General features: G+C 50.8%; 1 protein-coding gene across 1 annotated transcript in view; it reads left to right on the top strand.

The window, feature by feature from the left end:
- The window catches only part of LOC135371559 (Golgi-associated PDZ and coiled-coil motif-containing protein-like), a 159793-nt gene that overhangs the window by 124301 nt on the left and 22238 nt on the right, over positions 1–13254 (top strand). The window contains exons 3-4 of the mRNA XM_064605550.1: positions 335–510; positions 4460–4709. Coding sequence (XP_064461620.1) covers positions 335–510; positions 4460–4709 — 426 coding nt within the window. The remainder of the gene's footprint in view (positions 1–334; positions 511–4459; positions 4710–13254) is intronic.

Below are 13254 nucleotides of genomic sequence, written 5' to 3'. Positions count from 1 at the left end.
CAAAAATAACTCGTGGCGTCGTGATGTTAACTTGTAGTGGCGACAACAACTCACGCGAGCGCACGTGCTGGAACGAAAAATGCACTTATGCTGTGCTGTGCTGTGCTGTGTGATCTACGCTGTGTGATGCTGTGCTGTGTGATCTACGTGGATCGCCTCAATGGAACAAGTGTGGTGGCTGCACCTGTGCCGTGTTGAACAACAGTCACAAACAAAAAGGAGGAAAGTTTCGGTTGGCATTGCCATTCAGCAAGCCTCACCTCAGACTCACACTTGCAAGCACATTGCATACATATCACGTAGTTGCTTTTAATGTCTTAATGTTTCCTTTTAGGAACAAGAAATTTACATGTATCGACGAGACCTGGGCCGTGAGATGGTGCTGGACGCAGAGGTGGCACAGCTGCGCAAGGAGAATGTAGCCCTGCGAAGAGACCTTGTCTCCTTACAAAGCGAACTGTTTGGTGCAAAACTCACTGCTAAGTACCTTGACAAAGAATTGGCTGGAAGGTACGTCTGCTTTCTTTTGAGGAGCTTAAATGAAGCTTTCGGTGCACTGTCTGCGATTTCTGTAATACGACTGGCACTGCAATTTGAATGGCCTTATAATTGGTATTTCCCAACTTGGGGATGCTATGACAGACAGGCACAAAGGGGTATTAACGGGTTGGTCGGAAACCACTACGTTCCGGCCGACAATCCCTTTGGCTGATTTCTTACTACGAAGATGAACACCTGTTCCTCGTGACGTCACTTCATATGCGGTGTGAGCGAGAGGCATTCCTTTTCTCATGGTCCCGCCCCAGTTGCTTCTTGGGAATGGTGTTTTCTCGTTTTTCCATGGGCGTACTCTCAACATTCAACGTCCGCTCTTGTCATGTACCCATCGACTAACACGCCACTAATTTGTCCTGGAATTTTCTGTACCGTGTTGGTGGCACATGAAGAATAAAACGACAGCATAGTTTCGAAATAGACTGGAACGTCCTTTAAGCTAGGCGTAGTCAGAGCTCTGGAATAAGTGGCGACCACTATTTCACGTGTTCACACGATTTTTGGCAAAATTCGTGGCTGCGTTTTTTTTTTTTTACATCACGATGTTAAAAAAAAGCGTTCAGCTCACAAATAAATTGCGATAAAAATACTTGTGCACTTCCTCCATACGGTAAACACTCATTAGAAACACGTATTTTTGATTAAGCCGGTTTCACTTTTCTGGGGCGTGTTTTTGATGGAACCTATACGGCGCTCGATTGCGGACAACATGTATGTGAAAGCGGCCTCATTCCAAGTGTACGGCTAGCCGACTCCGCCAACGGCGAAGCACTTTACGGACAGGAATTCACGAAGGCAAATAAAGCGGAACTGGATTTTTGCTCCACGATGGAGGAGTATTGTCGACTCGGATTGGATTTGCGTGTTTCACTGGTTGCTGTCTTTCTTGCTCTGCGGAGAAAGCGAGTACTGCTCCTGCTCCGTGACATATTTCGCTCCTCATATACATGCAAGCTGGTGTTGGCAGAGCAGACACCGAGCACAATGAATGAGGAATGCGACAGAAAAGCGGAAAATGTCGCTGGGTAGCTCCTATGATACGCCTTGGAAACAATGCCTGGGAGCGCTGTTGTAGCTGTGGGTTTCTTGCCTCCCCTTTTGTCAAGTGTCCCCGTTATGCTGGCTGAAAAGTATATCTTACACGTAACAGTTGAAAGTATTTTAGTGTTTCTACATTTATGGACGTGCATGTACGTCGATTGTTCTTATAGTCGAGCTTTACTAATTTATTAACGATTCAAGTTCGTTTATCGTGTATTCATGGCAATTTTAACGGGAAGCATAAGACGATAAACACATACCTGTGTTACTGAACGGCTGAACATGCCGGTTGCTGTTAATGAGAAGCCTCGTGATTGTTTTTTCTTTGCCTGTTCTTGAATACGTGTAGGCGTACATTTTTTTTAAATTCCGTGTTAGCGCCGCGAAGCAACTGTGGCTATGAGCGGCGTACAGACGTGGACAGATGGAGAGAGGACAGCAGGAAGGAGTGGGGGACAGGGGGGTTAGTATGCGTCCTGGGCCGACTTCAGGGGGAACTGTGCCGACATTCGTCTGGAAAGTCTTCGGAAAACCCAGGGAAAACCTCAGACAGCACAGCCGGTGACAGGATTCGAACCCGTGTCACCTCCCAGTCTCTGTGTGGAAAGCGATCATCCTAACCACTATGCCACGGGAGCTGGTGTAGGCGTACATAGTAGGGTACAACGCAGGTCATGGATAATCTACGTCGTGGCCTTGGTTTCGTTTGTAACAAAGTCCAGACCCCCGTACCGCAAAGATATGTTGATCCAAATGGAAGAATAGCTTCTGCTACTCTTGGGTAGGAATCGCACTTCAGAGGCCAAAATTCTGTTATTGATTTTTCTTCGGACGTATCTCTTCAGCTCCAAAAATTCCTCTTAACAGTTGTCAGCAAGCTTTTCAACTGCCAACTTGAACGAATTTGGCACGCAATCAAACCAATTATTTCCAATCCAATATTCGGCAGGAAACCACCTGCCGAATTAATGTTCCTGTAGTGTCGAGTGCTGCAAAATTTTGGTTTTGACGAATACTGGAAGGACTTGGTTATTACTGCCAGCACTGAGGAGTGTTTCTCAAACATCCCAACATTATTTGGCTTCACTCTTTGTTTCAGTTTTCCCAGCTTGCACTAAAAGGCTTTCAAATAGTTAGTGAGTTGAAGCGGGTAACTTTTTACAGAGTTGAGAGCTTGCCCTTTGGCCGTTTTGTTTCATCCACACCCCCACCCAATGAAGCGTTTTTGAGGCTAGTGCCTGACTATGGGTCACACAGTGAACGGCCTTTAGTTTGGGATCACGTTTTCCACACTAGCCGGAAATCTAGATTTTGTCCCCAGGTTAGCTACAGAGCTCCATCAGCTACAGGGGTTGTCCATGACGACTTGCTCCGAGAACACGATACCATTTCGCAAATAACTGAAGCGTTGATAATGGTTTCAAGGAGAACAGGAGAGAAGCTCCTCTTTAAATGAACCTGAGTGAGCATATCTTGCACGCGCTTGTATGATGTGATACCAATTAATGCATTGAGTTGAGTAAGCCAAATGTTGCTGACTTTATCACCTGCAAAACTTGACCCTTGATGTCAATGGTCATATCCTACTCTCCACTGAAAATTGCAGCGGAACAGCTGCAATTTGTTTCTTCAATCTATTTTCACCATTCGGACGCACGACCATCCCAACCCTGTTTCAAACAAAACCAACACATTCTACATCTGCTTTCCCTGCGATATATTCGTGATATTCGTACCAAAAATTTATTTTTATATATGACTTAATATACAAGGTCTTTTTTTTATCTGTTACTTATTGGAAAAAGCTGTGATGCCACTTTTCCGGGCGTGTAACGCGGGCATCGTCTGGGCATGCAACTACTCATATTCATTAGCCTTTTCGCGGAAATGCGAGACAGCAGAATTGGGTACACCCTATTTCTAAAAAGTACGTTGAGATATAATTTCTTATGCAAATGGGGCGAAACGAGGAGTACGTGGCGCAGAAACGCTTCTGTTCTGTCGGTTCTCGACCGGAAAGCTGGCCAACATTGCGTCCAACCAGCTCGATCGCTACAAAACACGTGGCTTTTTTCGCTCGCGTAGTTCTGGCTTTGCCTCATTTGGCGATTTATATCTTGAGGTTTGCAAACAACGACTTCCTATCGCTTCACATGAGGGTACTCTGGGAACTTCAATTGAAGACGCAGCGCCTCGCCGATAAAGCAGAGAGCCGACATTTCTTTATGGGATGCACCATTCCTCACTGAGGTGGAAAGGAATTGTTGATATTGGCCTGGAGATGGCAGCCAAACATTTTTTCCCCGTAAATTAAAGGCTGCCAGTCGTATGATTGCACTTTTTGCTGGTTAGTCAAAGTCGACAAAACATAACAACGGTAAGATGTCATGTATGGTTTCCCATTGGTCACCACAAACGATAATCCGCGAAGATTGGACGGCCCTTTCAGAAAGAAGAGAAGAAGGAATCCGTCTTTTTTCTCGTGTTAACACCGTGAAGCAGCCGTGGTTATGAGCGCCGTACAGACGTGGGAAGACGGAGACAGGGCGTCAGGAAGGAGAGGTAGGCAGGGGGATTTAGCATGCGCCCTGGGCGAACTTCATTGGGAATTGTGCCGACATCGAGGGAGAACCTGAGACAGCACAATTTATGCCGGGATTTGAACCCACGTCACCTCCAGGTATCGACGCATAAATTGTGAACGAGGCAACTTTTGTATTGCTGTCAAGGCGCAATAGTGTCCGTTTAACTGTGGTATCCTTCCTTTGGATGTACGCTATTATTTCTACTTGCACCCTTATTTTCGAGTCTACGTTGCTTTCAGATCCACTGTGCATTCAGTTGTCGTTTTTGTCACTTGTAGGATCCAACAGATACAGTTGCTTGGAAGAGACATGAAGCATAATGAGCATGAGCGACTGTGGAACCAGCTCGAGTCTGAGATCCACCTGCAGAGGCACAAAGCTGTGATTCGTGCCTGTAGAGCAAGGGCAAAGCAAATACAACCACCAAACACTCAAAAGCAGCCTCCTGGTGGGAAGACACAGTGGGGTGAAGTACGCACAGTACGCATAGCAAAAGACAAGAATGAAGGTCTTGGAATCTCAATCACGGTGGGTACCCAGAAGCACTCTTTCCATCGGTTCATGTTCCTTGCTTTGAACTGTCAGGAAAATATACTTCTGTCGCTACAGTTTCTCCTCGTTTCTCCAGTTTCTCCTCTCATTTCCACTTCGCTTGTTTTAATCGCGATAGCATTTCTTTTACACACATTTGGGGTTTCCGAGTAGCCGCGTCGCATCACGCCGGTTCTAGATTGGGAGGGGCCCCTCACTCTCGGGATGCGCACTCTCCACCTCGCTTGTTTTAATCGCGATAGCATTTCTTTTACGCACATTTGGGGTTTCCGTGTAGCCGCGACGCATCATGCCGGTTGTAGATTGGGAGGGGCCCCTCACTCTCGGGATGCGCACTCTCCACCTCGCTTGTTTTAATCGCGATAGCATTTCTTTTACGCACATTTGGGGTTTCCGTGTAGCCGCGACGCATCATGCCGGTTGTAGATTGGGAGGGGCCCCTCACTCTCGGGATGCGCACTCTCCACCTCGCTTGTTTTAATCGCGATAGCATTTCTTTTACGCACATTTGGGGTTTCCGTGTAGCCGCGACGCATCATGCCGGTTGTAGATTGGGAGGGGCCCCTCACTCTCGGGATGCGCACTCTCCACCTCGCTTGTTTTAATCGCGATAGCATTTCTTTTACGCACATTTGGGGTTTCCGTGTAGCCGCGACGCATCATGCCGGTTGTAGATTGGGAGGGGCCCCTCACTCTCGGGATGCGCACTCTCCACCTCGCTTGTTTTAATCGCGATAGCATTTCTTTTACGCACATTTGGGGTTTCCGTGTAGCCGCGACGCATCATGCCGGTTGTAGATTGGGAGGGGCCGCTCACTCTCGGGATGCGCACTCTCCACCTCGCTTGTTTTAATCGCGATAGCATTTCTTTTACGCACATTTGGGGTTTCCGTGTAGCCGCGACGCATCATGCCGGTTGTAGATTGGGAGGGGCCCCTCACTCTCGGGATGCGCACTCTCCACCTCGCTTGTTTTAATCGCGATAGCATTTCTTTTACACACATTTGGGGTTTCCGAGTAGCCGCGACGCATCACGCCGGTTCTAGATTGGGAGGGGCCCCTCACTCTCGGGATGCGCACTCTCCACCTCGCTTGTTTTAATCGCGATAGCATTTCTTTTACGCACATTTGGGGTTTCCGTGTAGCCGCGACGCATCATGCCGGTTGTAGATTGGGAGGGGCCCCTCACTCTCGGGATGCGCACTCTCCACCTCGCTTGTTTTAATCGCGATAGCATTTCTTTTACACACATTTGGGGTTTCCGAGTAGCCGCGACGCATCATGCCGGTTGTAGATTGGGAGGGGCCCCTCACTCTCGGGATGCGCACTCTCCACCTCGCTTGTTTTAATCGCGATAGCATTTCTTTTACACACATTTGGGGTTTCCGAGTAGCCGCGACGCATCACGCCGGTTCTAGATTGGGAGGGGCCCCTCACTCTCGGGATGCGCACTCTCCACCTCGCTTGTTTTAATCGCGATAGCATTTCTTTTACGCACATTTGGGGTTTCCGTGTAGCCGCGACGCATCATGCCGGTTGTAGATTGGGAGGGGCCCCTCACTCTCGGGATGCGCACTCTCCACCTCGCTTGTTTTAATCGCGATAGCATTTCTTTTACGCACATTTGGGGTTTCCGTGTAGCCGCGACGCATCATGCCGGTTGTAGATTGGGAGGGGCCCCTCACTCTCGGGATGCGCACTCTCCACCTCGCTTGTTTTAATCGCGATAGCATTTCTTTTACGCACATTTGGGGTTTCCGTGTAGCCGCGACGCATCATGCCGGTTGTAGATTGGGAGGGGCCCCTCACTCTCGGGATGCGCACTCTCCACCTCGCTTGTTTTAATCGCGATAGCATTTCTTTTACGCACATTTGGGGTTTCCGTGTAGCCGCGACGCATCATGCCGGTTGTAGATTGGGAGGGGCCCCTCACTCTCGGGATGCGCACTCTCCACCTCGCTTGTTTTAATCGCGATAGCATTTCTTTTACGCACATTTGGGGTTTCCGTGTAGCCGCGACGCATCATGCCGGTTGTAGATTGGGAGGGGCCCCTCACTCTCGGGATGCGCACTCTCCACCTCGCTTGTTTTAATCGCGATAGCATTTCTTTTACGCACATTTGGGGTTTCCGTGTAGCCGCGACGCATCATGCCGGTTGTAGATTGGGAGGGGCCCCTCACTCTCGGGATGCGCACTCTCCACCTCGCTTGTTTTAATCGCGATAGCATTTCTTTTACGCACATTTGGGGTTTCCGTGTAGCCGCGACGCATCATGCCGGTTGTAGATTGGGAGGGGCCCCTCACTCTCGGGATGCGCACTCTCCACCTCGCTTGTTTTAATCGCGATAGCATTTCTTTTACGCACATTTGGGGTTTCCGTGTAGCCGCGACGCATCATGCCGGTTGTAGATTGGGAGGGGCCCCTCACTCTCGGGATGCGCACTCTCCACCTCGCTTGTTTTAATCGCGATAGCATTTCTTTTACGCACATTTGGGGTTTCCGTGTAGCCGCGACGCATCATGCCGGTTGTAGATTGGGAGGGGCCCCTCACTCTCGGGATGCGCACTCTCCACCTCGCTTGTTTTAATCGCGATAGCATTTCTTTTACGCACATTTGGGGTTTCCGTGTAGCCGCGACGCATCATGCCGGTTGTAGATTGGGAGGGGCCCCTCACTCTCGGGATGCGCACTCTCCACCTCGCTTGTTTTAATCGCGATAGCATTTCTTTTACGCACATTTGGGGTTTCCGTGTAGCCGCGACGCATCATGCCGGTTGTAGATTGGGAGGGGCCCCTCACTCTCGGGATGCGCACTCTCCACCTCGCTTGTTTTAATCGCGATAGCATTTCTTTTACGCACATTTGGGGTTTCCGTGTAGCCGCGACGCATCATGCCGGTTGTAGATTGGGAGGGGCCCCTCACTCTCGGGATGCGCACTCTCCACCTCGCTTGTTTTAATCGCGATAGCATTTCTTTTACGCACATTTGGGGTTTCCGTGTAGCCGCGACGCATCATGCCGGTTGTAGATTGGGAGGGGCCCCTCACTCTCGGGATGCGCACTCTCCACCTCGCTTGTTTTAATCGCGATAGCATTTCTTTTACGCACATTTGGGGTTTCCGTGTAGCCGCGACGCATCATGCCGGTTGTAGATTGGGAGGGGCCCCTCACTCTCGGGATGCGCACTCTCCACCTCGCTTGTTTTAATCGCGATAGCATTTCTTTTACGCACATTTGGGGTTTCCGTGTAGCCGCGACGCATCATGCCGGTTGTAGATTGGGAGGGGCCCCTCACTCTCGGGATGCGCACTCTCCACCTCGCTTGTTTTAATCGCGATAGCATTTCTTTTACGCACATTTGGGGTTTCCGTGTAGCCGCGACGCATCATGCCGGTTGTAGATTGGGAGGGGCCCCTCACTCTCGGGATGCGCACTCTCCACCTCGCTTGTTTTAATCGCGATAGCATTTCTTTTACGCACATTTGGGGTTTCCGTGTAGCCGCGACGCATCATGCCGGTTGTAGATTGGGAGGGGCCCCTCACTCTCGGGATGCGCACTCTCCACCTCGCTTGTTTTAATCGCGATAGCATTTCTTTTACGCACATTTGGGGTTTCCGTGTAGCCGCGACGCATCATGCCGGTTGTAGATTGGGAGGGGCCCCTCACTCTCGGGATGCGCACTCTCCACCTCGCTTGTTTTAATCGCGATAGCATTTCTTTTACGCACATTTGGGGTTTCCGTGTAGCCGCGACGCATCATGCCGGTTGTAGATTGGGAGGGGCCCCTCACTCTCGGGATGCGCACTCTCCACCTCGCTTGTTTTAATCGCGATAGCATTTCTTTTACGCACATTTGGGGTTTCCGTGTAGCCGCGACGCATCATGCCGGTTGTAGATTGGGAGGGGCCCCTCACTCTCGGGATGCGCACTCTCCACCTCGCTTGTTTTAATCGCGATAGCATTTCTTTTACGCACATTTGGGGTTTCCGTGTAGCCGCGACGCATCATGCCGGTTGTAGATTGGGAGGGGCCCCTCACTCTCGGGATGCGCACTCTCCACCTCGCTTGTTTTAATCGCGATAGCATTTCTTTTACGCACATTTGGGGTTTCCGTGTAGCCGCGACGCATCATGCCGGTTGTAGATTGGGAGGGGCCCCTCACTCTCGGGATGCGCACTCTCCACCTCGCTTGTTTTAATCGCGATAGCATTTCTTTTACGCACATTTGGGGTTTCCGTGTAGCCGCGACGCATCATGCCGGTTGTAGATTGGGAGGGGCCCCTCACTCTCGGGATGCGCACTCTCCACCTCGCTTGTTTTAATCGCGATAGCATTTCTTTTACGCACATTTGGGGTTTCCGTGTAGCCGCGACGCATCATGCCGGTTGTAGATTGGGAGGGGCCGCTCACTCTCGGGATGCGCACTCTCCACCTCGCTTGTTTTAATCGCGATAGCATTTCTTTTACGCACATTTGGGGTTTCCGTGTAGCCGCGACGCATCATGCCGGTTGTAGATTGGGAGGGGCCCCTCACTCTCGGGATGCGCACTCTCCACCTCGCTTGTTTTAATCGCGATAGCATTTCTTTTACGCACATTTGGGGTTTCCGTGTAGCCGCGACGCATCATGCCGGTTGTAGATTGGGAGGGGCCCCTCACTCTCGGGATGCGCACTCTCCACCTCGCTTGTTTTAATCGCGATAGCATTTCTTTTACGCACATTTGGGGTTTCCGTGTAGCCGCGACGCATCATGCCGGTTGTAGATTGGGAGGGGCCCCTCACTCTCGGGATGCGCACTCTCCACCTCGCTTGTTTTAATCGCGATAGCATTTCTTTTACGCACATTTGGGGTTTCCGTGTAGCCGCGACGCATCATGCCGGTTGTAGATTGGGAGGGGCCCCTCACTCTCGGGATGCGCACTCTCCACCTCGCTTGTTTTAATCGCGATAGCATTTCTTTTACGCACATTTGGGGTTTCCGTGTAGCCGCGACGCATCATGCCGGTTGTAGATTGGGAGGGGCCCCTCACTCTCGGGATGCGCACTCTCCACCTCGCTTGTTTTAATCGCGATAGCATTTCTTTTACGCACATTTGGGGTTTCCGTGTAGCCGCGACGCATCATGCCGGTTGTAGATTGGGAGGGGCCCCTCACTCTCGGGATGCGCACTCTCCACCTCGCTTGTTTTAATCGCGATAGCATTTCTTTTACGCACATTTGGGGTTTCCGTGTAGCCGCGACGCATCATGCCGGTTGTAGATTGGGAGGGGCCCCTCACTCTCGGGATGCGCACTCTCCACCTCGCTTGTTTTAATCGCGATAGCATTTCTTTTACGCACATTTGGGGTTTCCGTGTAGCCGCGACGCATCATGCCGGTTGTAGATTGGGAGGGGCCCCTCACTCTCGGGATGCGCACTCTCCACCTCGCTTGTTTTAATCGCGATAGCATTTCTTTTACGCACATTTGGGGTTTCCGTGTAGCCGCGACGCATCATGCCGGTTGTAGATTGGGAGGGGCCCCTCACTCTCGGGATGCGCACTCTCCACCTCGCTTGTTTTAATCGCGATAGCATTTCTTTTACGCACATTTGGGGTTTCCGTGTAGCCGCGACGCATCATGCCGGTTGTAGATTGGGAGGGGCCCCTCACTCTCGGGATGCGCACTCTCCACCTCGCTTGTTTTAATCGCGATAGCATTTCTTTTACGCACATTTGGGGTTTCCGTGTAGCCGCGACGCATCATGCCGGTTGTAGATTGGGAGGGGCCGCCTCACTCTCGGGATGCGCACTCTCCACCTCGCTTGTTTTAATCGCGATAGCATTTCTTTTACGCACATTTGGGGTTTCCGTGTAGCCGCGACGCATCATGCCGGTTGTAGATTGGGAGGGGCCCCTCACTCTCGGGATGCGCACTCTCCACCTCGCTTGTTTTAATCGCGATAGCATTTCTTTTACGCACATTTGGGGTTTCCGTGTAGCCGCGACGCATCATGCTGGTTGTCGATTGGGAGGGGACCCCACTATCGGAATGCGTACTCTCCACCTCGTTTGTTATAATCGCGATAGCATTTCTTTTACGCACATTTGGGATTTCCGTGTAGTCGCGTCGCATCACGCTGGTTGTCGATTGCGAGGGGACCCCACTATCGGAATGCGTACTCTCCACCTCGTTTGTTATAATCGCGATAGCATTTCTTTTACGCACATTTGGGATTTCCGTGTAGTCGCGTCGCATCACGCTGGTTGTCGATTGGGAGGGGACCCCACTATCGGAATGCGTACTCTCCACCTCGTTTGTTATAATCGCGATAGCATTTCTTTTACGCACATTTGGGATTTCCGTGTAGTCGCGTCGCATCACGCTGGTTGTCGATTGGGAGGGGACCCCACTATCGGAATGCGTACTCTCCACCTCGTTTGTTATAATCGCGATAGCATTTCTTTTACGCACATTTGGGATTTCCGTGTAGTCGCGTCGCATCACGCTGGTTGTCGATTGGGAGGGGACCCCACTATCGGAATGCGTACTCTCCACCTCGTTTGTTATAATCGCGATAGCATTTCTTTTACGCACATTTGGGATTTCCGTGTAGTCGCGTCGCATCACGCTGGTTGTCGATTGGGAGGGGACCCCACTATCGGAATGCGTACTCTCCACCTCGTTTGTTATAATCGCGATAGCATTTCTTTTACGCACATTTGGGATTTCCGTGTAGTCGCGTCGCATCACGCTGGTTGTCGATTGCGAGGGGACCCCACTATCGGAATGCGTACTCTCCACCTCGTTTGTTATAATCGCGATAGCATTTCTTTTACGCACATTTGGGATTTCCGTGTAGTCGCGTCGCATCACGCTGGTTGTCGATTGGGAGGGGACCCCACTATCGGAATGCGTACTCTCCACCTCGTTTGTTATAATCGCGATAGCATTTCTTTTACGCACATTTGGGATTTCCGTGTAGTCGCGTCGCATCACGCTGGTTGTCGATTGCGAGGGGACCCCACTATCGGAATGCGTACTCTCCACCTCGTTTGTTATAATCGCGATAGCATTTCTTTTACGCACATTTGGGATTTCCGTGTAGTCGCGTCGCATCACGCTGGTTGTCGATTGCGAGGGGACCCCACTATCGGAATGCGTACTCTCCACCTCGTTTGTTATAATCGCGATAGCATTTCTTTTACGCACATTTGGGATTTCCGTGTAGTCGCGTCGCATCACGCTGGTTGTCGATTGCGAGGGGACCCCACTATCGGAATGCGTACTCTCCACCTCGTTTGTTATAATCGCGATAGCATTTCTTTTACGCACATTTGGGATTTCCGTGTAGTCGCGTCGCATCACGCTGGTTGTCGATTGGGAGGGGACCCCACTATCGGAATGCGTACTCTCCACCTCGTTTGTTATAATCGCGATAGCATTTCTTTTACGCACATTTGGGATTTCCGTGTAGTCGCGTCGCATCACGCTGGTTGTCGATTGGAGGGGACCCCACTATCGGAATGCGTACTCTCCACCTCGTTTGTTATAATCGCGATAGCATTTCTTTTACGCACATTTGGGATTTCCGTGTAGTCGCGTCGCATCACGCTGGTTGTCGATTGGGAGGGGACCCCACTATCGGAATGCGTACTCTCCACCTCGTTTGTTATAATCGCGATAGCATTTCTTTTACGCACATTTGGGATTTCCGTGTAGTCGCGTCGCATCACGCCTGGTTGTAGATTGGGAGGGGACCCCACTCTCGGAATGCGCTACTCTCCACCTCGCTTTGTTATAATCGCGATAGCATTTCTTTTACGCACATTTGGGGTTTCCGTGTAGTCGCGACGCATCATGCCGGTTGTAGATTGGGAGGGGCCCCTACTCTCGGATGCGCACTCTCCACCTCGCTTGTTTTAATCGCGATAGCATTTCTTTTACGCACATTTGGGTTTCCGTGTAGCCGCGACGCATCATGCCTGGTTGTAGATTGGGAGGGGCCCCTCACTCTCGGGATGCGTACTCTCCACCTCGTTTGTTATAATCGCGATAGCATTTCTTTTACGCACATTTGGGATTTCCGTGTAGTCGCGTCGCATCACGCTGGTTGTCGATTGGGAGGGGACCCCACTATCGGAATGCGTACTCTCCACCTCGTTTGTTATAATCGCGATAGCATTTCTTTTACGCACATTTGGGATTTCCGTGTAGTCGCGTCGCATCACGCTGGTTGTCGATTGCGAGGGGACCCCACTATCGGAATGCGTACTCTCCACCTCGTTTGTTATAATCGCGATAGCATTTCTTTTACGCACATTTGGGATTTCCGTGTAGTCGCGTCGCATCACGCTGGTTGTCGATTGGGAGGGGACCCCACTATCGGAATGCGTACTCTCCACCTCGTTTGTTATAATCGCGATAGCATTTCTTTTACGCACATTTGGGATTTCCGTGTAGTCGCGTCGCATCACGCTGGTTGTCGATTGCGAGGGGACCCCACTATCGGAATGCGTACTCTCCACCTCGTTTGTTAT

The sequence above is a fragment of the Ornithodoros turicata genome, unplaced genomic scaffold, assembly GCF_037126465.1.
Source record: "Ornithodoros turicata isolate Travis unplaced genomic scaffold, ASM3712646v1 Chromosome111, whole genome shotgun sequence".
NCBI classification, from domain to species: domain Eukaryota; kingdom Metazoa; phylum Arthropoda; class Arachnida; order Ixodida; family Argasidae; genus Ornithodoros; species Ornithodoros turicata.
This window is presented reverse-complemented; position numbering and strand designations above follow the sequence as displayed.